The following is a 25806-nucleotide window of genomic DNA, read 5'->3' as shown; positions in this document are numbered from 1 at the left end:
CACGGTCCTTCAAGTTTCACAGATTGTAGCAGCGCCTCTGACATGGACTTGAGCGAAGAAAAAAAGGGAGCAAAACTTGTCAACGCTGATTGCTTAGGGAGCTGGTAATATGAGTCTGGATGGCTTTGCAGAAAGACTCTCCCTGCATCTCCAGACTCTAACTTTCATCAATGCTCTGACTGAGAGGCTGTCAAGACTACTTAAAACTCCAGTCCCATACCAAAGGGTACTACCCCCCCTTAAGAGACTACTTTGAATCTTCCGACACTTCTCTGCCATCCTCCTGTGATGAAAGGCAAAGAATGACTGGGGATGAGGGAAGTGGATGGGGGGTATTTAAGCCTTTGGCTGGGGTGTCTTTGCCTCCTCCTGGTGGCCAGGTTCTGTATTCCCACAAGTAATGAATGCAGCAGTGGACTCTCCCTGAATTTAGAAGAAAAATAAATAAATATATATATATGTATGTGTGTGTATGTGTGAGTGTGTGTTGGGGGGTGCATTGGAGCCCTTTGAGTTAAAGGGACAGAAAATCTCAAATTTTTATTTCATGATTTGGATATAACACACAGTTTTAAACAACTTTCCAATTTACTTCTATTGTCAAATTTGCTTCATTCTCTTGTTATACATTGCTGAAGGAGCAGTAATGCACTACTAAAATCTAGCTGAACACATCTGGTTAGCCAATCAAAAGAGACAAATGTGTGCAGGCAACAATCAACAACTAGCTTCCACTAGTGTAGAAAATGTGCATATTCATTTTCAAAAAGTGATACCAAGAGAATGAAGCACAAATGAAAATAGAAGTGAATGTAAAAGTAACTTAAAATTACATACTCTATCTGAATCATTCAAGTTTGATTTTGACTTTACTATCCCTTTAAGAAGACTTTATCTTCTAAAGATAGGCTTTATCATTCGAATAGGCTTATACTAGTTCTGTATTATAGTTGTCATGTCCGCTAATACTATTTAGTGGCTAAAGCGTCTACAGCAATACAATAATGTACTATCACATACAAAGCTCCTCTAGACTCTCAACCACCCTCGCTTCTAGCCAGGAATGTTTGAGATCGTAATATGAGCGTATCAGGTAAATGATAAGTATAATTTAACAAGTAATATGCTAGTTAAAAATGATTGCTTTATTGCTCAGATTCGAGCTTGGTCCGCAAAGCCTACTTACAAGGCAACGATATTTTCCAAACAGTTGCTGTATGACAAAGAGACTGCTTTTTCCTGTATAAACAGAGTTGATTACAAATACAATTTTCAGCAAAACATATATGCTTACAAAGTACCTGGTGTGGAATATCAACCTGTTCAATATTGATTGTAATATTTTATCTTTGGGGAGACGTCCCCTTGTCTTAGCTTAAATTTAATTTTGATTTTTGGTTTTGTACAAATATTTTTTTTTTTAAATATACAAATAAGGTTTCAAGCAATTTTTGGATTGTTTACCCCACATCATAATCCAAGTATTCACTTTTGGACATCTAGTATATCTCATTAGCACCTGATATGATTGTTTTTTAGCACTACAGTAATGCACAGTTTTTCTGCTTGACACACATCGGTTTCTCTTGTTACAAAATAACACTATTCATTCACTTCATAGTATTAAAGAATACTTCACATTGCAAGTATATTGCAACACTGTTATTCGTTACATATTATTAGCAATTTTTTCTTTTTAGAATAGAACACAGTTGATAGACTGTTTTAGCTTTTTGTAGTTTCCCATTACAGGGATTATAAAAGTTTTATGGTTTTTCACCGATAACCTAGATAGATACATTTTCCAAGATATATTATCCTCCACTGATTCTAAATTGGATTGCAGAACCTTTATCACATCTGATTAATTTTTGTACTATAGATATTTTTTAAATTTTTTAATACATACACTGCATATACCCAAGTTTTTCGAATTAAGGATACCTTTAGCTTCTTTTAGCGCACTTACTATCACCTCTTAATTCTAAAGTTATGCGTCTACCCCGTAGGAATGTGTATACCTCCTCACTTCCGGTGACACATTCCTACGGGGTAGACGCATAACTTTAGAACACCGGCATGTGTGAGAGGAGGGAGGTTTGATCCAAAAAGAGGTGGCGTCACTGGCGTGGAGCAAGCTACATAAAGTGGAGGACAAACCGCTTGTCCGTTGGCAAAAATCCGGTACTGCGCAATAGTGAAAAACACACTTTATTCCAAAAAATAAAAATGTATTTTTTGGAATAAAGTATGTTTTCACTATTGCTCAGTAGCGGCAAGCATACCTGTTAAAAATCTCTGGAGCCCTCGCGCAGCACATCTATCATACAGAGGAAGTTAATCAGCAATCGCCTAAGTGCGCATGTCTGTACGTGTCACTCACATTTAGCAGAGGGTGCGTGCACTGGTAAGAAGTAGTATTAGACTAGAAGTGGTAACTAAAATAAACGGCAAATATTTACTGCAGTTCAGTCTATGGATGTAATGCACAGGCCAGGGAATCAAAGTTTAGAATTAACATTAGTCCAGTTTGTGTCTCAACTCTCATTATGACACACAGATGGGGATACTGTTACTTCTGAGCTTTGATTCCCTGGCCTGTGCATTACATCCACATGATAGATTGAACTGTGAGGGGGTCCTGCTTTTATGACACAAAAAGTGACAAAACATCAAATGTGGGGTGACTGGCTATTCTATGAATGAGCTTTCCCCTGTGCATTACAGCATCCATGCACTGATAGACTGAACTGTGAGGGACCTTTGCACCTCTTCAGACATTCTGGGCAGTGGGCATAACTGTGTTTTATCTTTTTAAATTGCAAAATGTAGAGATCAGCTGCACATTCTCCTTAGTTCTCTACAAGATACACAGGGAATCAGGCATTATTCAAAGCTGTCACTTGTGATGTCTTCTGAAGGCAGCATTGAATCATTCTGGGTAAAATTAATAATTTTACCCAGAATGATCCAACTATGCCTTCAGAAGACCTCACAAGTGACAGCTTTGAATAATGCCTTATTCCCTGTGTATCTTGTAGAGAAGAGAACTAAGGAGAATGTGCAGCTCTACATTTTGCAATTAAAAAGTTTAATAAAACATCATACTATAGTAGTTATAACTATGCCAGGCCCAGAAATGCCTGAGTCTGTAAGTAAAATGCCAATTGGACTACTAAATAAATAAACAAAATAAACAGATGTCTTTCTACATCCCAGTGGCACAGATATAACTTGCAAATTGATTTTGGGCCCTGTTGTTTATGGGCAAATACATGGGCAGAATGAATATTCTGTGTAACTAACATCTGCAATGGTGGCCACTGGCCATAAGTTTAGTTGAAACGGACAGCATCTTTGGAAACACCTACTATTCACAGCCCTCTGTATAGTCAATAGGGACAGCACATTGTATGCACAGCTACCTAGTGTATTGTGTGTGCTGCCCCTATACACTATACAGAGAGAGCTGTGTGTACTGTATACAGTTACACTGTGCTGTCACTATACACCAGAAATCCTCAAACGTGGCCCTCCAGAGGTTTTGGAACTACATCTCCCATAATGCTCAGCCAGCATATCAGCTGGCTGAGCATCATGGGAAATGTAGTTCCAAAACCTATGGAGGGCCAAGTTTGAGGATGTTTGATATACACTATGCAGAGCTGTGTGTATACACTGTGCTGTCATGACTCATTATACACTATGCAGAGCTGTGTGTATAGACTGTGCTGTCATTAACTATGTAGAGCTGTGTGTATAGACTGTGCTGTCCCTATACACGGAGCTATGCTATGTATATTTTCGGTTTTGGCAAAGGGCATCCTGAATTTTCGGTTTCGGTCCAGAATTTTCATTTCCGTGCATCCCTAGTAGAAATTTAAATGAAGTTTGCAAAACTGCCTTATCCTGATGGAAAATGAGAAAAGGAGATTCACAAGAAAGAGCAGAGAATTCGGAAACTCTTCTAGGAGAAGAGATGGCCAAAAGGAACAAAACTTTCCAAGAAAGTAGTTTAATGTCCAAAGAATGCATAGGCTTAAACGGAGGAGCCTGTAAAGCCTTCAAAACCAAATTAAGACTCCGAGGAGGAGAGATTGATTTAATGACAGGCTTGATACGGACCAAAGCCTGTACAAAACAGTGAATATCAAGGAAGCTTAGCAATCTTTCTGTAAAATAAAAGAGAAAGAGCAGAGATTTGTCCCTTCAAGGAACTTGCAGACAAACCCTTATCCAAACCATCCTGAAGAAACTGTAAAATTCTAGGTATTCTAAAAGAATGCCAGGAGAATTTATGAGAAGAACACCATGAAATATAAGTCTTCCAAACTCGATAATAAATCTTCCTAGAAACAGATTTACGAGCCTGTAACATAGTATTAATCTTGATAAAGGCTTATTACGAGCGGAAACACGTTGATGATACGATACCAGGAGTTTTAAACTGCAGAAGGAGAAACTAAAAAGATTAAAGGGACACTGTACCCAAATTTTTTCTTTTGTGATTCAGATAGAGCATGACATTTTAAGCAACTTTCTAATTTACTCCTATTATCAAATGTTCTTTATTCTCTTGGTATCTTTATTTGAAATGCAAGAATGTAAGTTTAGATGCCGGCCCATTTTTGGTTAACAACCTAGGTTGTCCTTGCTTATTGGTGGATAAATTCATCCAATCAAAAACTGCTTTCCAGAGTTCTGAACCAAGAAAAAAGCTTTTTCATATAAAGATAGCAAGAGAAAGAAGAAACATTGATAATAGGAGTAAATTAGAAAGTTGCTTAAAATTGCATGCTCTGTCCCTTTAATTTAAGCTGGACGGAAAGATAAAGAAACCGGAACTCTCCGGAATTGACAGTGAGACAATTTTTTCAATAAAGCTCTTTTGTTTTTCAAAAGAGCTTTATTGAATCATAATTTGATGATTTACAACAGGGTAGGACATACAGTATTTCAAAATGTCATTCAAAAGCTATTACAATATCCTCTGGTCTCGTGCATATAATTTACACCGTAAGTCCATTTAAGCGCTCTATTATTTTCTTTTTTAACAATATAGTCTAAAACAATGGTGAATCAAATTTCTAAGAGTAATCTTATCAATAACAATAAACAATTAACTCAGTGGGTGTCATATTTTCATATAACTCATACAGGTAATTACACATCAACACGAGTCTGTTATGAATGGGGGAGGGGAGAGGAGAAAAAAAAAGAGGGAGGGGAGTTAAGGGAATAGAGTATTAGGACGGGGTGCGTGGGAGGGAATGTACATCGTAATCTCAGCCAAAGCCTAACTCTAAGTCAACCTGGCCAAAAAGTTGTTTCTATGTATCAGCATCACCTCTTAGGGCATCCTGCCATTTAATCAGCATAAGCTCATGTGTCTCGGCTCTGCCTGACTCCCAGTAGTGTTTTCTATCTAGTGTCAGGGTAAGTGTAACCTGAGCCTTCCAGAGATCTAGTGTTGGGATCGAAGTCGATTTCCACCTCTGGGGGATGAGTGCTTTAGCACTGTTTAGAAAGATTATAAGAAGTAATTGAAGGGAAACCTACTCCACCCTGGGAAAGAATGAAAGAGCAGAATGTCTGGACTCAGAGGTAACGTGATTGAAAAAGCCTGCTTAATAAATGCAATGACCTCTGACCAAAAGGGGGTTATCCTGTCACATCTCCACCAAATGTGCAAGAGATCAGCCTCCTCTCCACAGCCCCTCCAACATTTCCCATCTGTTTTTTTGTATATTTGCTTTATTCTGTTGGGAGTCATATACCAGCGGGATAGAAATTTAAAGTTTTTTTCTTGAGTGGCAGCTGAGATTGAGGATTTTTTATGCATAAGGAAGATGGCTTCCCAGTGTTTTGGGTTTATATTTGTGTGCAAGTCAGAGTACCATTTATGTGTGTATGCAGATGTAACGTCAGATGGGATCAGCAATTTATATATTTTAGATAGCATGTTTCTCGCTGGGCATTCTAACATACAAAGGCTTTCAAAAGGTGTGGTTCGTCTAGTCAACAGGGGTTTCTTAATGTGTGAGTGTACGAAGTGGGCAACCTGCGCATATGAAAACCAAGAGATAAAAACAGAGTCCTCCATATCCACCAACTCACTCTGCGGGATCAGAGTACCCTCTCTAATCAAAGATCCTATAGCCATATCCCGGATATGTACTGCTGTCCTGTCCGAGCGGGTGCTAGCAAATAAGGGGATCTCGGGGTTCCCTCTGAAAGGCGTTAGGAGAGAGGGGTTAGAAGAGATATGTATAGAAGTATTCAATGTCTTTTCCCACTAAATAAGAACCTCACACACCAGTGGATACAACTTAATTAATGGGGGCCTGTTCTGTGGTGTGAGCCACGCGAGGGCGCCCACGTTTCCCACTCCCAAAATGTCTGAATCTAAATGGATCCATTGTTTTTGGTCCGATTGAGTACACCATTCTGGTATCCTTTGTAGTAGAGTAGCCGTTCTATAGCGTACAGGGTCCGGCACTCCCAAACCCCCCTTCTCCCTGGGCAAGTAAAGGGTCTGAGTTTATTCCATACAAAGGTCTCTAACCTAGATTGTAGCTTAATAAGGTATTGATAGGGCAGAGGCAAGGGTATTGTCTGTAGAAGATAGAGTATTCTGGGCAGAACATTAATTTTTAATATTTGTATCCTTCCGAACCAAGAGAAGGGTTTACCACTCCATCTGGAGAGATCATTTACTATTTCGTTTTGAATTAGGATATAATTCGCCTCGATCATATCCACAGGGTCGGCAGTGAGATAGATGTCTAAATATTTAAGTTTCTGGTGCTGAATTCTGAGAGGACAGTAAGTGACAATTTTTTCCAATTAACCGTGAGGAATATTAACGTTAAGGACTTCAGACTTTGAAAGATTGAGGTGGAAATTTGAGTGTCTGCCATATGATCGAAATTCGCTGAGCAATGCTGGAATGGAGCAGTCTATGTCAGTCAAGGTCAGTAAGATGTCATCAGCGTAAAGGGCCACTTTGTACTCTGTGTTATGTACTGTGACTCCCCTAACCTGCCGGTTGAGCCTGATCTTATGTGCAAAGATTTCTATGGAGAGGGCGAATAGTAAAGGGGATAAAGGGCAGCCCTGGAGTGTACCGTTTCTTATTTGAAAAGGGTCTGAGAGGTAGCAATTTACTTTAACTCTTGCTGTAGGATTTGAGTATAATGCAAAAATCTTTCCTATAAATTTGTCTCCTAAGTTCATGGATGTCAGAGCGGCCCTGAGAAACCCCCAGTCCACCCTGTCAAAAGCCTTTTTGGCATCTGTAGAAATTATTGCTATTGGAATGTGATTGTTTCAGGAATATGAGATCAATTGGGTAACTTTGAGGGTATTATCCCTAGCCTCCCTCCCTGGGATAAATCCCACCAGATCCGTGTGAATTAATTGCTTTAGTAGGGGGTTTAACCTGTTGGCCAAGACTTTCGCATATATTTTCACGTCTGAGTTCAATAATGATATGGGTCTGTAACTTTCTGGTTTATTGGGGTTTTTTCCCGGCTTGGGAAGTACTGTAATATGTGCCTCCAGCTTGGTTTGGGTAAAGCCTGTGCAATCTTGTAGTGAATTGAATATGTCAGTCAGTTGGGGGACTAGTATATGTTTGTAAGTCTTGTAGTATTTATTACCATACCCGTCCGGTCCCGGGCTCTTGCCTACTGGCAGGTCCTTAATAGCATTTACTACTTCTGTGATTGTAAATGGTTCGCCCAGAGCTTTGGAGTCGGCCTCGTCAAGCCTGGGAAGGTTCGGCAGGAAGAGATAGTGTTTTAAATCTACCTCTCTACAACTATGGTGTGAGAGATGTTGTTTGTCCTGATCCTTCTGCAAGTTATATAGAGTGGAATAATAATGTTGAAAGATCTCTGCTATTTGTAGACTATCCTCGCATGCCCGGCCCACCTTGTTTTGTAGGGAATGCACATATGCCTTGAACTGTTTTCGGCGCAAGGCCCTGGCCAGGAGGTGGCCTGCCTTATTGCTATGTTTATAATAGTGTTGTTTTAGTGAGAATGTGTTACGTTGTTGCTCTTGTTGCAGGTATTGTTGCAGGTATTGTTGCAGAGCAAGTCTCTTCTGTAACAGTTGGTCATTGAGGGAAATGTCAGTCGGATTTTGTTTATGAAGGTGCTCGGCCGTCTTAACCTCATCTAACAATTGTTGACACATCATTCGATGTCTCTTGCGCAGGCCTGCTTTATACTTAATGAATTTTCCCCTTATAACGCATTTGTGCGCTTCCCAAATCGTAGTGTGTGAAAGTCCGTCTCCTGAGTTTAGTTGAAAGTATTCTGTCAGTGATTTGTCTACTGCAGTCCTAAATAGGGGATCACTCAAGAGTGAGTCATCCAGCCGCCACTGAAATGGTGCCATTGGTGTCTCAGGCCATCTCAAAGTGCAGAGCACTGGGGCATGGTCCGACCAGGTTATGGGGAGAATCCCTACCGATCGCACATGAGAGAGGCTCAAAGGGTCGGTCAAAAAAAAGTCCAGTCTGGAATAAGTTTGATGGGGGTGGGAAAAGAAGGTATAGTCCCGGTCTTTAGGGTGAAATGTACGCCAGACATCATGAACAGCTAGACTCCCTAGACTATTGTTAATGTTTTTAAGATGTTTCCTAGATATTGATGAGGATCCCCCAGAGGTGTCCATGTGAGGATCTAAAGGTACATTTAGATCCCCCCCCAGAATGAGAGAGCCCTTTCTATGATCCAATATAGTATGTGTGAGTCCCCGGATAAAGGCGTATATATATATATACGCATATACGTTGGTTATTGTAATAGGTCTACCAAACAGCAGACCTATGAGTGTCAACTGTCTACCGTCATGATCCCTTTCCAATTGTAATAGTTGAAATTGTACATTCTTATGGATAAGAATTCCCACTCCACACTTCCTATGGGGGCCTGAGGAAAAGAACATTGTAGTATATGTCTGCGATGGCCACTTAGGTCCTTTCCCCTTTTTAAAGTGGGTTTCTTGTATCAATATAATGTCCCCCTTAAGTCTAATGAACTCTCTGAGAGCAATGGATCTCTTCTCTGGTTGGTTGAGGCCTTTGACATTTAGAGTTAAAAAATTTATATTCCGTAAGGGGGGGTTCATTTTGTATCTGAGTATAGTGTGGAGTACAAAAAGTGTAGTTCGGAGGATGGGGTAAGCGGAGGGGGGGAAGGAAAAAAAAAAAAAAAGGGGAGGGGAAAGGGGGTGAGTCGAGTAGGGTAACTCTAGTGTTCAATTATTAGAAGATGTGTGTGATATTAATCGAAACGTTCGTTCCTCCCACTGAGAATAAACAAAGGAAAAAATAAGGGGTAGGGCAGAAAGGGAAAAAGGAAGCAATAGTAAAAAAAATGAAGAAATGAGTAATAAAAGTTAGGAGAGTAATAGAAAAGAAATACAGTAGAAAAACAGAATTTATGTTTACCTGATAAATTACTTTCTCCAACGGTGTGTCCGGTCCACGGCGTCATCCTTACTTGTGGGATATTCTCTTCCCCAACAGGAAATGGCAAAGAGCCCAGCAAAGCTGGTCACATGATCCCTCCTAGGCTCCGCCTTCCCCAGTCATTCGACCGACGTAAAGGAGGAATATTTGCATAGGAGAAACCATATGATACCGTGGTGACTGTAGTTAAAGAAAATAAATTATCAGACCTGATTAAAAAACCAGGGCGGGCCGTGGACCGGACACACCGTTGGAGAAAGTAATTTATCAGGTAAACATAAATTCTGTTTTCTCCAACATAGGTGTGTCCGGTCCACGGCGTCATCCTTACTTGTGGGAACCAATACCAAAGCTTTAGGACACGGATGAAGGGAGGGAGCAAATCAGGTCACCTAAATGGAAGGCACCACGGCTTGCAAAACCTTTCTCCCAAAAATAGCCTCAGAAGAAGCAAAAGTATCAAACTTGTAAAATTTGGTAAAAGTGTGCAGTGAAGACCAAGTCGCTGCCCGACATATCTGATCAACAGAAGCCTCGTTCTTGAATGCCCATGTGGAAGCCACAGCCCTAGTGGAATGAGCTGTGATTCTTTCAGGAGGCTGCCGTCCGGCAGTCTCATAAGCCAATCTGATGATGCTTTTAATCCAAAAAGAGAGAGAGGTAGAAGTTGCTTTTTGACCTCTCCTTTTACCAGAGTAAACAACAAACAAGGAAGATGTTTGTCTAAAATCCTTTGTAGCATCTAAATAGAATTTTAGAGCGCGAACAACATCCAAATTGTGCAACAAACGTTCCTTCTTTGAAACTGGATTCGGACACAAAGAAGGCACGACTATCTCCTGGTTAATGTTTTTGTTAGAAACAACTTTCGGAAGAAAACCAGGTTTAGTACGTAAAACCACCTTATCTGCATGGAACACCAGATAAGGAGGAGAACACTGCAGAGCAGATAATTCTGAAACTCTTCTAGCAGAAGAAATTGCAACCAAAAACAAAACTTTCCAAGATAATAACTTAATATCAACGGAATGTAAGGGTTCAAACGGAACCCCCTGAAGAACTGAAAGAACTAAGTTGAGACTCCAAGGAGGAGTCAAAGGTTTGTAAACAGGCTTGATTCTAACCAGAGCCTGAACAAAGGCTTGAACATCTGGCACAGCTGCCAACTTTTTGTGAAGTAACACAGACAAGGCAGAAATCTGTCCCTTCAAGGAACTTGCAGATAATCCTTTCTCCAATCCTTCTTGAAGAAAGGATAGAATCTTAGGAATTTTTACCTTGTCCCAAGGGAATCCTTTAGATTCACACGAACAGATATATTTTTTCCATATTTTGTGGTAAATTTTTCTGGTTACAGGCTTTCTGGCCTGAACAAGAGTATCAATAACAGAATCTGAGAACCCTCGCTTTGATAAGATCAAGCGTTCAATCTCCAAGCAGTCAGTTGGAGTGAGACCAGATTCGGATGTTCGAACGGACCTTGAACAAGAAGGTCTCGTCTCAAAGGTAGCTTCCATGGTGGAGCCGATGACATATTCACCAGATCTGCATACCAAGTCCTGCGTGGCCACGCAGGAGCTATCAAGATCACCGATGCCCTCTCCTGATTGATCCTGGCTACCAGCCTGGGGATGAGAGGAAACGGTGAGAATACATAAGCTAGTTTGAAGGTCCAAGGTGCTACTAGTGCATCTACTAGAGTCGCCTTGGGATCCCTGGATCTGGACCCGTAGCAAGGAACCTTGAAGTTCTGACGAGAGGCCATCAGATCCATGTCTGGAATGCCCCACAGTTGAGTAATTTGGGCAAAGATTTCCGGATGGAGTTCCCACTCCCCCGGATGTAATGTCTGACGACTCAGAAAATCCGCTTCCCAATTTTCCACTCCTGGGATGTGGATTGCAGACAGGTGGCAGGAGTGAGTCTCCGCCCATTGAATGATTTTGGTCACTTCTTCCATCGCCAGGGAACTCCTTGTTCCCCCCTGATGGTTGATGTACGCAACAGTCGTCATGTTGTCTGATTGAAACCGTATGAACTTGGCCTTTGCTAGCTGAGGCCAAGCCTTGAGAGCATTGAGTATCGCTCTCAGTTCCAGAATATTTATCGGTAGAAGAGATTCTTCCCGAGACCAAAGACCCTGAGCTTTCAGGGGTCCCCAGACCGCGCCCCAGCCCATCAGACTGGCGTCGGTCGTGACAATGACCCACTCTGGCCTGCGGAAGTTCATCCCTTGTGACAGGTTGTCCAGGGACAGCCACCAACGGAGTGAATCTCTGGTCCTCTGATTTACTTGTATCGTCGGAGACAAGTCTGTATAGTCCCCATTCCACTGACTGAGCATGCACAGTTGTAATGGTCTTAGATGAATGCGCGCAAAAGGAACTATGTCCATTGCCGCTACCATCAAACCTATTACTTCCATGCACTGCGCTATGGAAGGAAGAGGAACGGAATGAAGTATTTGACAAGAGTTTAGAAGTTTTGTTTTTCTGGCCTCTGTCAGAAAAATCCTCATTTCTAAGGAGTCTATTATTGTTCCCAAGAAGGGAACCCTTGTTGACGGAGATAGAGAACTCTTTTCTACGTTCACTTTCCATCCGTGAGATCTGAGAAAGGCCAGGACTATGTCCGTGTGAGCCTTTGCTTGAGGAAGGGACGACGCTTGAATCAGAATGTCGTCCAAGTAAGGTACTACTGCAATGCCCCTTGGTCTTAGCACCGCTAGAAGGGACCCTAGTACCTTTGTGAAAATCCTTGGAGCAGTGGCTAATCCGAAAGGAAGTGCCACGAACTGGTAATGCTTGTCCAGGAATGCGAACCTTAGGAACCGATGATGTTCCTTGTGGATAGGAATATGTAGATACGCATCCTTTAAATCCACCGTGGTCATGAATTGACCTTCCTGGATGGAAGGAAGAATTGTTCGAATGGTTTCCATTTTGAACGATGGAACCTTGAGAAACTTGTTTAGGATCTTGAGATCTAAGATTGGTCTGAACGTTCCCTCTTTTTTGGGAACTACGAACAGATTGGAGTAGAACCCCATCCCTTGTTCCCCTAATGGAACAGGATGAATCACTCCCATTTTTAACAGGTCTTCTACACAATGTAAGAATGCCTGTTTTTTTATGTGGTCTGAAGACAATTGAGACCTGTGGAACCTCCCCCTTGGGGGAAGCCCTTTGAATTCCAGAAGATAACCTTGGGAGACTATTTCTAGTGCCCAAGGATCCAGAACATCTCTTGCCCAAGCCTGAGCGAAGAGAGAGAGTCTGCCCCCCACCAGATCCGGTCCCGGATCGGGGGCCAACAGTTCATGCTGTCTTGGTAGCAGTGGCAGGTTTCTTGGCCTGCTTTCCCTTGTTCCAGCCTTGCATTGGTCTCCAGGCTGGCTTGGCTTGAGAAGTATTACCCTCTTGCTTAGAGGACGTAGCACTTGGGGCTGGTCCGTTTCTACGAAAGGGACGAAAATTAGGTTTATTTTTGGCCTTGAAAGACCTATCCTGAGGAAGGGCGTGGCCCTTACCCCCAGTGATATCAGAGATAATCTCTTTCAAGTCAGGGCCAAACAGCGTTTTCCCCTTGAAAGGAATGTTAAGCAATTTGTTCTTGGAAGACGCATCCGCTGACCAAGATTTCAACCAAAGCGCTCTGCGCGCCACAATAGCAAACCCAGAATTTTTCGCCGCTAACCTAGCCAATTGCAAAGTGGCGTCTAGGGTGAAAGAATTAGCCAATTTGAGAGCACGGATTCTGTCCATAATCTCCTCATAAGGAGGAGAATCACTAGTGATCGCCTTTTCTAGCTCATCGAACCAGAAACACGCGGCTGTAGTGACAGGGACAATGCATGAAATTGGTTGTAGAAGGTAACCTTGCTGAACAAACATCTTTTTAAGCAAACCTTCTAATTTTTTATCCATAGGATCTTTGAAAGCACAACTATCTTCTATGGGTATAGTGGTGCGTTTGTTTAAAGTAGAAACCGCCCCCTCGACCTTGGGGACTGTCTGCCATAAGTCCTTTCTGGGGTCGACCATAGGAAACAATTTTTTAAATATGGGGGGAGGGACGAAAGGTATACCGGGCCTTTCCCATTCTTTATTTACAATTTCCGCCACCCGCTTGGGTATAGGAAAAGCTTATGGGGGCCCCGGGACCTCTAGGAACTTGTCCATTTTACATAGTTTCTCTGGGATGATCAAATTCTCACAATCATCCAGAGTGGATAACACCTCCTTAAGCAGAGCGCGGAGATGTTCCAACTTAAATTTAAATGTAATCACATCAGGTTCAGCTTGTTGAGAAATTTTCCCTGAATCTGAAATTTCTCCCTCAGACAAAACCTCCCTGGCCCCCTCAGACTGGTGTAGGGGCCCTTCAGAAACAATATCATCAGCGTCCTCATGCTTTTCAGTATTATCTAAAACAGAGCAGTCGCGCTTACGCTGATAAGTGGGCATTTTGGCTAAAATGTTTTTGATAGAATTATCCATTACAGCCGTTAATTGTTGCATAGTAAGGAGTATTGGCGCGCTAGATGTACTAGGGGCCTCCTGAGTGGGCAAGACTGGTGTAGACGAAGGAGGGGATGATGCAGTACCATGCTTACTCCCCTCACTTGAGGAATCATCTTGGGCATCATTTTCTCTAAATTTTGTGTCACATAAATCACATCTATTTAAATGAGAAGGAACCTTGGCTTCCCCACATTCAGAACACAGTCTATCTGGTAGTTCAGACATGTTAAACAGGCATAAACTTGATAACAAAGTACAAAAAACGTTTTAAAATAAAACCGTTACTGTCACTTTAAATTTTAAACTGAACACACTTTATTACTGCAATTGCGAAAAAGTATGAAGGAATTGTTCAAAATTCACCAAAATTTCACCACAGTGTCTTAAAGCCTTAAAAGTATTGCACACCAAATTTGGAAGCTTTAACCCTTAAAATAACGGAACCGGAGCCGTTTTTATCTTTAACCCCTTTACAGTCCCTGGTATCTGCTTTGCTGAGACCCAACCAAGCCCAAAGGGGGATACGATACCAAATGACGCCTTCAGAAAGTCTTTTCTATGTATCAGAGCTCCTCACACATGCGACTGCATGTGATGCTTCTCAAAAACAAGTGCGCAATACCGGCGCGAAAATGAGACTCTGCCTATGATAAGGGAAAGCCCCTAGAGAATAAGGTGTCCCAAACAGTGCCTGCCGATATTATTTTACAAAATACCCAGATTAAAATGATTCCTCAAGGCTAAATATGTTTATTATATGAATCGATTTAGCCCAGAAAATGTCTACAGTCTTAAAAAGCCCTTGTGAAGCCCTTATTTATTGTCTGTAATAAAAATGGCTTACCGGATCCCATAGGGAAAATGACAGCTTCCAGCATTACATCGTCTTGTTAGAATGTGTCATACCTCAAGCAGTAAAATTCTGCTCACTGTTCCCTCAACTGAAGTTAATTCCTCTCAACAGTCCTGTGTGGAACAGCCATCGATTTTAGTAACGTTTGCTAAAATCATTTTCCTCTTACAAACAGAAATCTTCATCTCTTTTCTGTTTCAGAGTAAATAGTACATACCAGCACTATTTTAAAATAACAAACTCTTGATTGAATAATAAAAACTACAGTTAAACACTAAAAAACTCTAAGCCATCTCCGTGGAGATGTTGCCTGTACAACGGCAAAGAGAATGACTGGGGTAGGCGGAGCCTAGGAGGGATCATGTGACCAGCTTTGCTGGGCTCTTTGCCATTTCCTGTTGGGGAAGAGAATATCCCACAAGTAAGGATGACGCCGTGGACCGGAGAAACCTATGTTGGAGAAATTAAGGGTCGAGCTAACGACCTGCAGGTATGTAAGGATTGTTGAAATAGGAAAGTAAGTATCTTTTAGGACAGTTTAATTACCATAAAGGTTGCGCTAACAAGATAAGTGTATCAGTTGCGAAGAGGAAGGTCCCTTCCACAAAGAGGCATTTTATAACACTTATAATTACCTGGCATCTAGTTTCCATCCTATCAAACAAATTAAAGCTAAGGCCAGATAACCAAAGGGGCAGAAACAGCAAATCTCTCAACAATGAAACCAGGGAGAAACATAGTACAGTTATATTTCTATTAGTTAAACATTTCAGACTTATATACTTATCTGCCATAGCGAGTTCAATGAGCAGGCAATACATGTTATCAGAAGTCTCTAGTCCATAACATAAGCAGCTGATTACAGGATCAAGTGTCCTTGGGCAACTGTGTTTCAGGTCTCTATGAACCAGGGTGCATGGTGGCATTTATATTATCAGATTGAAGAGTAGGGTCTGATATCTCCACTCCTAGTGGGTTACAAAATCCAGGCAGATCTTCCATGGTGCGAAAAGTGATGACCATTCTTAGCAACTATGATGCTCACTGGGAATCCCATAGGCTAAACGTATTATGCTACGAAGCCAAAAAGAGAGAGAGGTAGCCGAAGCCTTTTGACCTCTCCTCTGTCCAGAGTAAACGACAAACAGAGAAGAAGTTTGTCTAAAATCTTTAGTTGCCTGTAAGTAGAACTTCAGAGCACGGACCACGTCTAGATTATGCAAAAGACGTTCCTTCTTAGAAGAAGGATTAGGACATAATGATGGAACAACAATCTCTTGATTGATATTCCTGTTAGAAACAACCTTAGGCAAAAACCCAGGTTTAGTACGCAGTACTACCTTGTCTGAATGAAAGATCAGATAAGGAGAATCACAATGTAAGGCAGATAACTCAGAGACTCTTCGAGCCGAGGAAATAGCCAGCCATCAAAAACAAAACTTTCCAAGATAAAAGCTTCAATGGAATGAAGGGGTTCAAACGGAACACCCTGAAGAACTTTAAGAACCAAGTTTAAGCTCCACGGAGGAGCAACAGCTTTAAACACAGGCTTAATTCTAGCCAAAGCCTGACAAAAGGCCTGGACGTCTGGGTTCTCTGCCAGACGTTTGTGTAAAAGAATAGACAGAGCTGAAATCTGTCCCTTTAGCGAACTAGCGGATAAACCCTTTTCTAAACCCTCTTGTAGAAAAGCCAATATCCTAGGAATCCTATCCTTACTCCATGAGTAACTCTTGGATTCACACCAATATAAATATTTACGCCATATCTATTGGTAAATTTTTCTGGTCACAGGTTTCCGAGCCTGTATTAATGTATCAATAACCGAATCCGAAAACCCACGCTTTGATAGAATCAAGCGTTCAATTTCCAGGCAGTCAGCCTCAGAGAAATTAGGTTTGGATGGTTGAAAGGACCCTGAATTAGAAGGTCCTGCCTCAGAGGAAGAGACCATGGTGGACAGGACGACATGTCCACTAGGTCTGCATACCAGGTCCTGCGTGGCCACGCAGGCGCTATCAGAATTACCGATGCCCTCTCCTGTTTGATCCTGGCAATCAGTCGAGGTAGCAACGGAAATGGCGGAAACACATAAGCTATGTTGAAAACCCAAGGGGCTGCTAATGCATCTACCAGCACCGCTCCCGGGTCCCTGGACCTGGATCCGTAACAAGGAAGCTTCGCGTTCTGGCGAGATGCCATGAGATCCAGATCCGGTTTGCCCCAACGACGAATCAGTTGAGCAAATACCTCCGGGTGAAGTTCCCACTCTCCCGGATGAAAAGTCTGGCGACTTAGGAAATCCGCCTCCCAGTTCTCTACGCCCGGGATGTAAATCGCTGACAGGTGGCAAGAGTGAGACTCTGCCCAGCGAATTATCTTCGAGACTTCCAACATCGCTAGGGAACTACTGGTTCCCCCTTGATGATTGATGTAAGCCACAGTCGTGATATTGTCCGACTGAAATCTGATGAACCTCAGTTTTGCTAACTGAGGCCAAGCTAGAAGAGCATTGAATATTGCTCTTAATTCTAGAATGTTTATTGGAAGGAGTTTCTCTTCCTGAGTCCACGATCCCTGAGCCTTCAGGGAATTCCAGACTGCTCCCCAGCCTAGAAGGCTGGCATCCGTTGTTACAATCGTCCAATCTGGCCTGCGAAAGGTCATTCCTTTGGACAGATGAACCGGTGACAACCACCAGAGAAGAGAATCTCTGGTCTCCTGGTCCAGATTTAGCAAAGGGGACAGATCTGAGTAATCCCCGTTCCATTGACTGAGCATGCATAGTTTCAGCGGTCTGAGATGCAGGCGCGCAAATGGCACTATGTCCATTGCCGCGACCATTAAGCCGATTACCTCCATGCACTGATCTACTGATGTGCTTGGAGCGGAATGAAGGACACGGCAAGCATTGAGAATCTTTGATAACCTGTCCGTCAGGTAAATCTTCATCTCTACAGAATCTATAAGAGTCCCTAGAAAAGGAACCCTTGTGAGTGGTAACAGAGAACTCTTTTCCACGTTCACTTTCCACCCATGCGACCTCAGAAATGCTAGAACTATCTCTGTATGAGACTTTGCATTCTGAAAACTTGACGCTTGTATCAGAATGTCGTCTAAGTACGGAGCCACCGCTATGCCTCGTGGTCTTAGTACCGCCAGAAGTGAGCCCAGAACCTTCTTAAAATTCTCGGGGCCGTGGCTAACCCGAAGGGAAGAGCCACAAACTGGTAATGCCTGTCTAGAAAGGCAAACCTTAGGTACCGATAATGATCTTTGTGAATCGGTATGTGAAGGTAGGCATCCTTTAAGTCCACTGTGGTCATATATTGACCCTCTTGGATCATGGGTAGGATGGTTCGAATGGTTTCCATCTTGAACGATGGTACCCTTAGAAATTTGTTTAAGATTTTTAAGTCCAAGATTGGTCTGAAGGTTCCCTCTTTTTTGGGGACCACAAATAGATTTGAGTAAAATCCTTGTCCCTGTTCCGATCGTGGAACTGAGTAGATCACTCCCATGATTAAGAGGTCTTGTACGCATCGTAGAAATGCCTCTCTCTTTACTAGGTTTGTCGATAACCTCGAAAGATGGAACCTCCCTTGTGGAGGAGAGGTTTTGAAATCCAGAAGGTATCCCTGAGATATAATCTTTAACGTCCAGGGATCCTGCACATCTCTTGCCCAAGCCTGGGCGAAGAGAGAAAGTCTGCCCCCCACTAAATCCGTCTCCGGATAGGGGGCCTTGTCTTCATGCTGTCTTAGGGGCGGGAGCAGGCTTTCTGGCCTGCTTGCCCTTGTTCCATGACTGGTTGCCTTTCCAACCCTGTCTGTAACGAGCAGTAGTTCCTTCCTGTTTTGAAGCGGAGGAAGTCGATGCTGCTCCTGCCTTGAAGTTACGAAAGGCACGAAAATTAGACTGTTTAGCCTTTGGTTTGGCCCTGTCCTGGGGAAGGGCGTGGCCCTTACCTCCCGTAATGTCAGCAATAATTTCCTTCAAGCCGGGCCCGAATAAGGTCTGCCCTTTGAAAGGAATGTTAAGTAGCTTAGACTTGGAAGTTACATCCACTGACCAGGATTTAAGCCAGAGCGCTCTGCGCGCCTGTATGGCGAATCCGGAATTTTTAGCCGTAAGTTTGGTTAGATGTACTACGGCATCTGAAACAAACGCATTAGCTTGCTTAAGGGTTCTAACTTTGCTCAAAGCCTCATCCAATGGCTCTGTGCGAATCGCCTCTTCCAGAGACTCAAACCAGAATGCCGCTGCAGCCGTGACAGGCGCAATGCATGCAAGAGGCTGCAATATAAAACCCTGTTGAACAAACATTTTCTTAAGATAACCCTCTAATTTTTTATCCATTGGATCTGAGAAAGCACAGCTATCCTCCACCGGGATAGTGGTACGCTTGGCTAACGTAGAAACTGCTCCCTCCACCTTAGGGACCGTCTGCCATAAGTCTCGTGTGGTGGCGTCTATAGGGAACATTTTTCTAAATATCGGGGGAGGGGAAAAAGGCACACCGGGTCTATCCCACTCCTTACTAATAATTTCTGTAAGTCTTTTTGGTATAGGAAAGACGTCAGTACACACCGGTACCGCATAGTATCTATCCAACCTACACAATTTCTCTGGAATTGCCACCGTGTCGCAATCATTCAGAGCCGCTAATACCTCCCCTAGTAACACACGGAGGTTCTCAAGCTTAAATTTAAAATTTGAAATTTCTGAATCCGGTCTCCCCGGATCAGAACCATCACCGACAGAATGAAGCTCACCGTCCTCATGTTCTGCAAATTGTGACGCAGTATCAGACATGGCTCTCGTGTCATCAGCGCGCTCTGTCCTTAACCCAGAGCTATCGCGTTTGCCCCTTAATTCGGGCATATTATATAATACTTCTTTCATAACATTAGCCATATCATGTAAAGTGATTTGTAAGGGCCTAGATGTACTTGGCGTCTCAATCCTACGCATCTCCCGAGCGGGAGACGCAGGTACTGACACGTGAGGAGAGTTAGGCGGCATAACTTCCCCCTCGTTGTCTGGTGATAATTTCTTTATCGGTACAGATTGACTTTTATTCAAAGCAATATCAATACAATTGGTACACATCGTTCTATTGGGCTCCACATTGGCTTTTGAACATGATGAACAAACAGTTTCCTCTGAATCAGCTTGGAAATCACTTTCAATAAGTTTACAAGCAATATAAAAAACGCTGCAGCGCTTCAAAAATACAGGTATAATTAAACAATTCTTAACAAGAAGTGTATTATTAGCAGAGGATTGCACCCATGAGCAAAAGGATGATTAACCCCTTAATACCCAAAACGGATAAAACAGATATCAATTAAGATTTAACGTTTTTAATCACAGTCAAGCACACTGTCACAGATCTGCTGTGACTGATTACCTCCCTCACAAATGAATTTTGCAGACCCCTGAGCTCTCTAGAGACGTCCTGGATCAAAGAGGAAGAAGCAGGAAGACTGTGCTAGAATTTTAACTGCACAACAAGGCGCTAAAACAAGGTCCCTCCCACTCCTATCACAACAGTGGGAGCCCTGATATAACGGTTTCCATGCAGAGAAATATGTTAGCCATGTGGAAAAAAATCATGCCCAAAGAGATTTATCACCAAAGTACCTCACAAAAATGAATAACATGCCAGTAAACGTTTTATTAAAAAACAACATTTTCCAATGTCATGCAAATTTATCACTAAGCCTGCTACCAGTCGCTACAACTGCAGATAAGGCTTAAGTATTATTTCAGTTTTAACAGTATTTTCTCAGTCAAATTCTAGTCCCTAGAAAATAACTCGACTGCGCATACATTTATCAGCCTGATACCAGTTGCCACTACTGCATTTAAGGCTGTACTTACATCATACGGTAACAGCAGTATTTTCTTAGTCAATTCCATTCCCAGAAAATAAAGTACTGCACATACCTCATTAGCGGAGGACCCCGCATGCTATCCCCAGTTTCTGAAGTTACCCCACTCCTCAGAATGTCGAGAACAGCCAGTGGATCTTAGTTACGCCTGCTAAGATCATAGAAAAAAAAACGCAGGCAGTTTCTTCTTCCAAACACTGCCTGAGATAGAAAAACAGCACACTCCGGTGCCATTTAAAATAACAAATTTTTTGATTGAAGAATAGATAAGTAAAAACTCCAGCTCCTCTCGCGACCTCCTTCTTTGTTGAGGGTTGCAAGAGAATGACTGGATATGACATGTGAGGGGAGGAGCTATATAGCAGCTCTGCTTGGGTGATCCTCTTGCAACTTCCTGTTGGGATGGAGAATATATCCCATAAGTAATGGATGACCCGTGGACTGAACACACTTAACAAGAGAAACCCTAATTGCACTATTAACCCATAATCCATCACCCCCTCAACACAAAAAACCTAATTACCCTATTAACCCCTAAACCACCATCCCCCCACCACACAATAAACCTAATTACACTATGAACCCCTAAACCGCCACCCCCACAACACAATAAACCTAATTACACTATTACCCCCTAAACCACCATTCCACACATCGCAATAAACCTAATTAACCTATTAACTCCTAAACCGCCACCCCCCACAACGCATTAAACCCAAAAAACCTATTAACTCCTAAACAGCCATCCCCCACAATGCAAATAACTAAAATTACAAAAAAAAATTAAGTCTAAACAAAATCAATTTTTTTTTTGAAAACCTAATCTAATACCCCTAGAAAAATAAAAAAGCCCCCTAAAATAAAAACACCCCCTAATCTAACACAAACTATCAATAGCCCTTAAAAGGGCCTTTTGTATGGCATTGCCTTAAAGCTATCAGCTCTTTTACCTAAAAAAATACTAAGTCCCCCTAACAGTAAAAACAAAAAAACCTAAGCTATCCATTGCTGCATAAGGGGCATTTGTATGGGCATTGTCCTTAAAAGGACAATCAGCTCTTTTGCAGCCCATTAAAATAAAAAAATCCTATTCTAAAAACGAAACCCACCCCCCCCCCCCCAAAAAAAAAAAAAGGCATAAGTCTAACCCCCAAATAGGTACTCACTGTTCCTGCAGTTCGGTGGAGAAGGTCTTTTTCCAGGTGGTGAAGGTCTTCTTCCAGGCGGCGACATCTTCATCCAGCGCTGGGACCTCTTCTATTTTCATTCAGGGCAAAGGCGGAGCGAAAGGGGGCCAAGGAGCAAGAACGCCGGCCGCGGTGACAACTAGCATGGAGGATTCTCTTTATGCAGTCACCGCTGCACACTGAAGATTGAAATCAAGGTACCTGTTTTATATTTGGGGTACCTTGCATTCCTATTAGCTGAAATTTTCAAATCAGCCAATAGGATGAGAGCTACGGAAATCCTATTGGCTGTTCAAATCAGTGCTTTAAATTATGCTCAACATGATCGGCATTACAACACATGCATTACAAAGCTTGATATTGTAATCCTCATCAGTGCAGTTAGAAGACCATGCCACATCAAGATAAATCACAATTGCTACTTGTGTGTTTCTATCCATTAAGGAGTTTAATCGCTGTTGTGTTATAGAACTATGATAAAAACCCAGGGATGCCCGTGTCTGGCAAGCAATGGATTAATTCAAATTTAAATATGTTTTGTTGTAATCACTGCTGCAAATATGGTACTCAAGGGATTTTAAAAAACTATTTGCTCAGTGTGTCTGGTCAACTGTTCCATGTGTTTCTGGGTTTAAGAAATGCCTTGGTTTAGCTAAATGAGTGACCTGCACCTCCATGTCACTGAAAGCATTAATTCACCACTGTATATAATTATCTATATGTATATAAATTAATATGAAAGACAGACAAAGAGGGACGATATAGATAATACAAAAAAAGACAATATACTATACTTACTCCATCTTTGGTGAAGTCAAAATCTCCAATTATTCCTCTCTCTCGATTAATAGCAAATATGTTATTTTCATGCAGGGAACCAACAATTATATTTGCAGCATGCAGAATTTGCAAACCTTGCGCTACACCACTCATCACTTTTAAAATTTCCTGGAAAGAATAAAAATTAACAGAAATAAACATTTTCAGTTAGAAAGAGTAGTTTATTATGACTTTACTAATGGGGAAACTACCACTTGGAAAAACCAAACCACTGTCAGATCAGATAGGAGAAAGCCACATAATCTGATGTATGGCACACAAAAATATAAATAAAATAACTGGTTGCAAGCATATAGATACATTCTGCCCATTCAACTACAAAGAAAGCATTTATTTTTTCACATTAGAAATACCAGCAATCCTATATCTAAAATATTAATTCTTTAGCTGGTTCCTCACCATCCCACTCTGACCTATCCTCCAGTCTATGTTTTACATATATGGCGAAGCTATAGGGAAATCCATACTAAACAGAAAGGAGAAAGCAATTGCGTCAGTTTACAAGCAGTTCAAGGCACAGTAGAGTTATGTTACAGATAAATAAGCAAACTTATTAATTAAAGTGGAAAAATGTCTTTGCTTTCACATTCTGTTTATGACATCACATGAAGGATCAATTATTATACGTTGTACCATACCATGGGCCTAGCAGAAAACATTTGATCTGGCCAAGCAAGAAAACAGTACTTCTAAAAAGATTATGCAGTGCAGGTTGTATCCAGGAACAAGAAGCCAGAATAAAAAAACACAAAATATTAGTTCAGAAAACATCCTAAGACTTATGCAAGTTAAATAAGCCACTCAGAAAATAATTATGTGTTGTCATGAACTTCAAAAACAGAATTTATGCTTACCTGATAAATTACTTTCTCTTGTGGTGTATCCAGTCCACGGGTTCATCCTTTACTTGTGGGATATTCTCCTTCCTAACAGGAAGTGGCAAAGAGAGCACACAGCAGAGCTGTCCATATAGCTCCCCCTCTAGCTCCACCCCCCAGTCATTCGACCGAAGGTTAGGAAGAAAAAGGAGAAACCATAGGGTGCAGTGGTGACTGTAGTTTAAACTAAAAATCTATCTGACTAATAGCCAGGGCGGGCCGTGGACTGGATACACCACAAGAGAAAGTAATTTATCAGGTAAGCATAAATTCTGTTTTCTCTTGTAAGGTGTATCCAGTCCACGGGTTCATCCTTTACTTGTGGGATACCAATACCAAAGCTTTAGGACACGGATGAAGGGAGGGAACAAGACAGGTACCTTAAAAGGAAGGCACCACTGCTTGTAAAACCTTTCTCCCAAAAATAGCCTCCGAAGAAGCAAAAGTATCGAATTTGGAAAATTTGGAAAAAGTATGCAGCGAAGACCAAGTCGCTGCTTTACAAATCTGTTCAACAGAAGCCTAATTTTTAAAAGCCCATGTGGAAGCCACTGCTCTAGTGGAATGAGCTGTAATTCTTTCAGGAGGCTGCTGTCCAGCAGTCTCATAGGCTAAACGTATTATGCTACGAAGCCAAAAAGAGAGAGAGGTAGCCGAAGCCTTTTGACCTCTCCTCTGTCCAGACTAAATGACAAACAGGGAAGAAGTTTGGTAGAATGAGCAGTAATTGTTTCAGGAGGCTGCTGGCCAGCAGTCTCATAGGCCAGACGGATGATGCTTTTCAGCCAAAAGGAAAGAGAGGTAGCAGTCGCCTTCTGACCTCTCCTCTTACCAGAATAGATAACAAACAATGAAGTTGTTTGTCTGAAATCCTTAGTTGCTTGTAAATAGAACTTTAAAGCACGAACCACATCCAGATTGTGTAACAGACGTTCCTTCTTCGAAGAAGGATTAAGACACAGAGAAGGAACAACAATTTCCTGGTTAATATTCTTATTAGACACAACCTTAGGAAGAAAACCGGGTTTGGTACGCAAAACTACCTTATCTGCATGGAACACCAAGTAAGGAGAGTCACACACATTCACTTTACCCTTCCGAGAGGGACCCTATTGCTTAGAGCCGGCAAAGAGAATGACTGGGGGGTGGAGCTAGAGGGGGAGCTATATGGACAGTTCTGCTGTGTGCTCTCTTTGCCACTTCCTGTTAGGAAGGAGAATATCCCACAAGTAAAGGATGAACCCGTGGACTGGATACACCTTACAAGAGAAATAGGGATATCTTTGGTTGCAAATGATCTGCTTGACAGCAAAAGAACATCAGAGTGTGCATATCGCTCCTAACAGACTATACACTAGACCGGGATAATATGGAAATTTGTTAAAGGGACAGTCTACACCAGAATTTTTATTGTTTAAAAAGATAGATAATCCCTTTATTACCCATTCCATAGTTTTGCACAACCAACACAGTTATAATAATACACTTTTTACCTCAGTGATTACCTTGTATCTAAGCCTCTGCAAACTGCCCCCTTATTTCAGTACTTTTGATAGACATGCATTTTAGCCAATCAGAGCTGGCTCACCTGAACTCCACGTGTGTGAGCACAGTGTTATCTATACACACCTGAACTAACACCCTCTAGTGGTGAAAAACTGTCAAAATGCCCTGAGAGAAGAGGCGGCCTTCAAGGGCTTAGAAATTAGCATATGAACCTCCTAGGTTTAGCTTTCAACTAAGAATACCAAGAGAACAAAACAAAATTGGTGATAAAAGTAAATTGGAAAATTGTTTAAAAGTACATTCTCTATCTGAGTCATAAAAGTTTATTTTGGACTAGACTGTCCCTTTAAATACAAGGCAATAATCATAAGAGTAAGTGAGTTGGCACAACTGACCTGTCCCAGATCTCATTCAAGTAACTAGTCACTCTCCAAGGTCTAAAAAACAAAATATCAACGAAATCTAAAATATAGTAATTCCTACATCATGGCTTATATCCATGCTCACAAGTGAGAGACCCATCCTGGGGATAGGGATGAATAGAAATGAACAATCTCTCACCTTTCTCCTTTAAAGTGGCTTTCTTGCTGACCCTGACTCTTCGTTATCTCCAGAACTGGATGGTTAAGCATAGGAGA

At 41.8% G+C, this 25806-nt stretch overlaps 1 protein-coding gene across 1 annotated transcript in view; it reads right to left on the bottom strand.

The window, feature by feature from the left end:
• LOC128660348 (serine/threonine-protein kinase 31-like) overlaps positions 1–22886 on the bottom strand; it is a 119930-nt gene extending 97044 nt beyond the window's left edge. The window contains exon 1 of the mRNA XM_053714150.1: positions 22743–22886. Within this exon, the coding sequence (XP_053570125.1) occupies positions 22743–22877 (135 nt within the window). The 5' untranslated portion in view covers positions 22878–22886. The remainder of the gene's footprint in view (positions 1–22742) is intronic.
• Between the last annotated feature and the right edge of the window lie 2920 nt (positions 22887–25806).

This window comes from Bombina bombina, chromosome 5 (genome assembly GCF_027579735.1).
Source record: "Bombina bombina isolate aBomBom1 chromosome 5, aBomBom1.pri, whole genome shotgun sequence".
NCBI classification, from domain to species: Eukaryota; Metazoa; Chordata; class Amphibia; order Anura; family Bombinatoridae; genus Bombina; species Bombina bombina.
The sequence above is the reverse complement of the archived record's forward strand: the minus strand, read 5'-3'. Positions and strand labels throughout refer to the sequence as shown.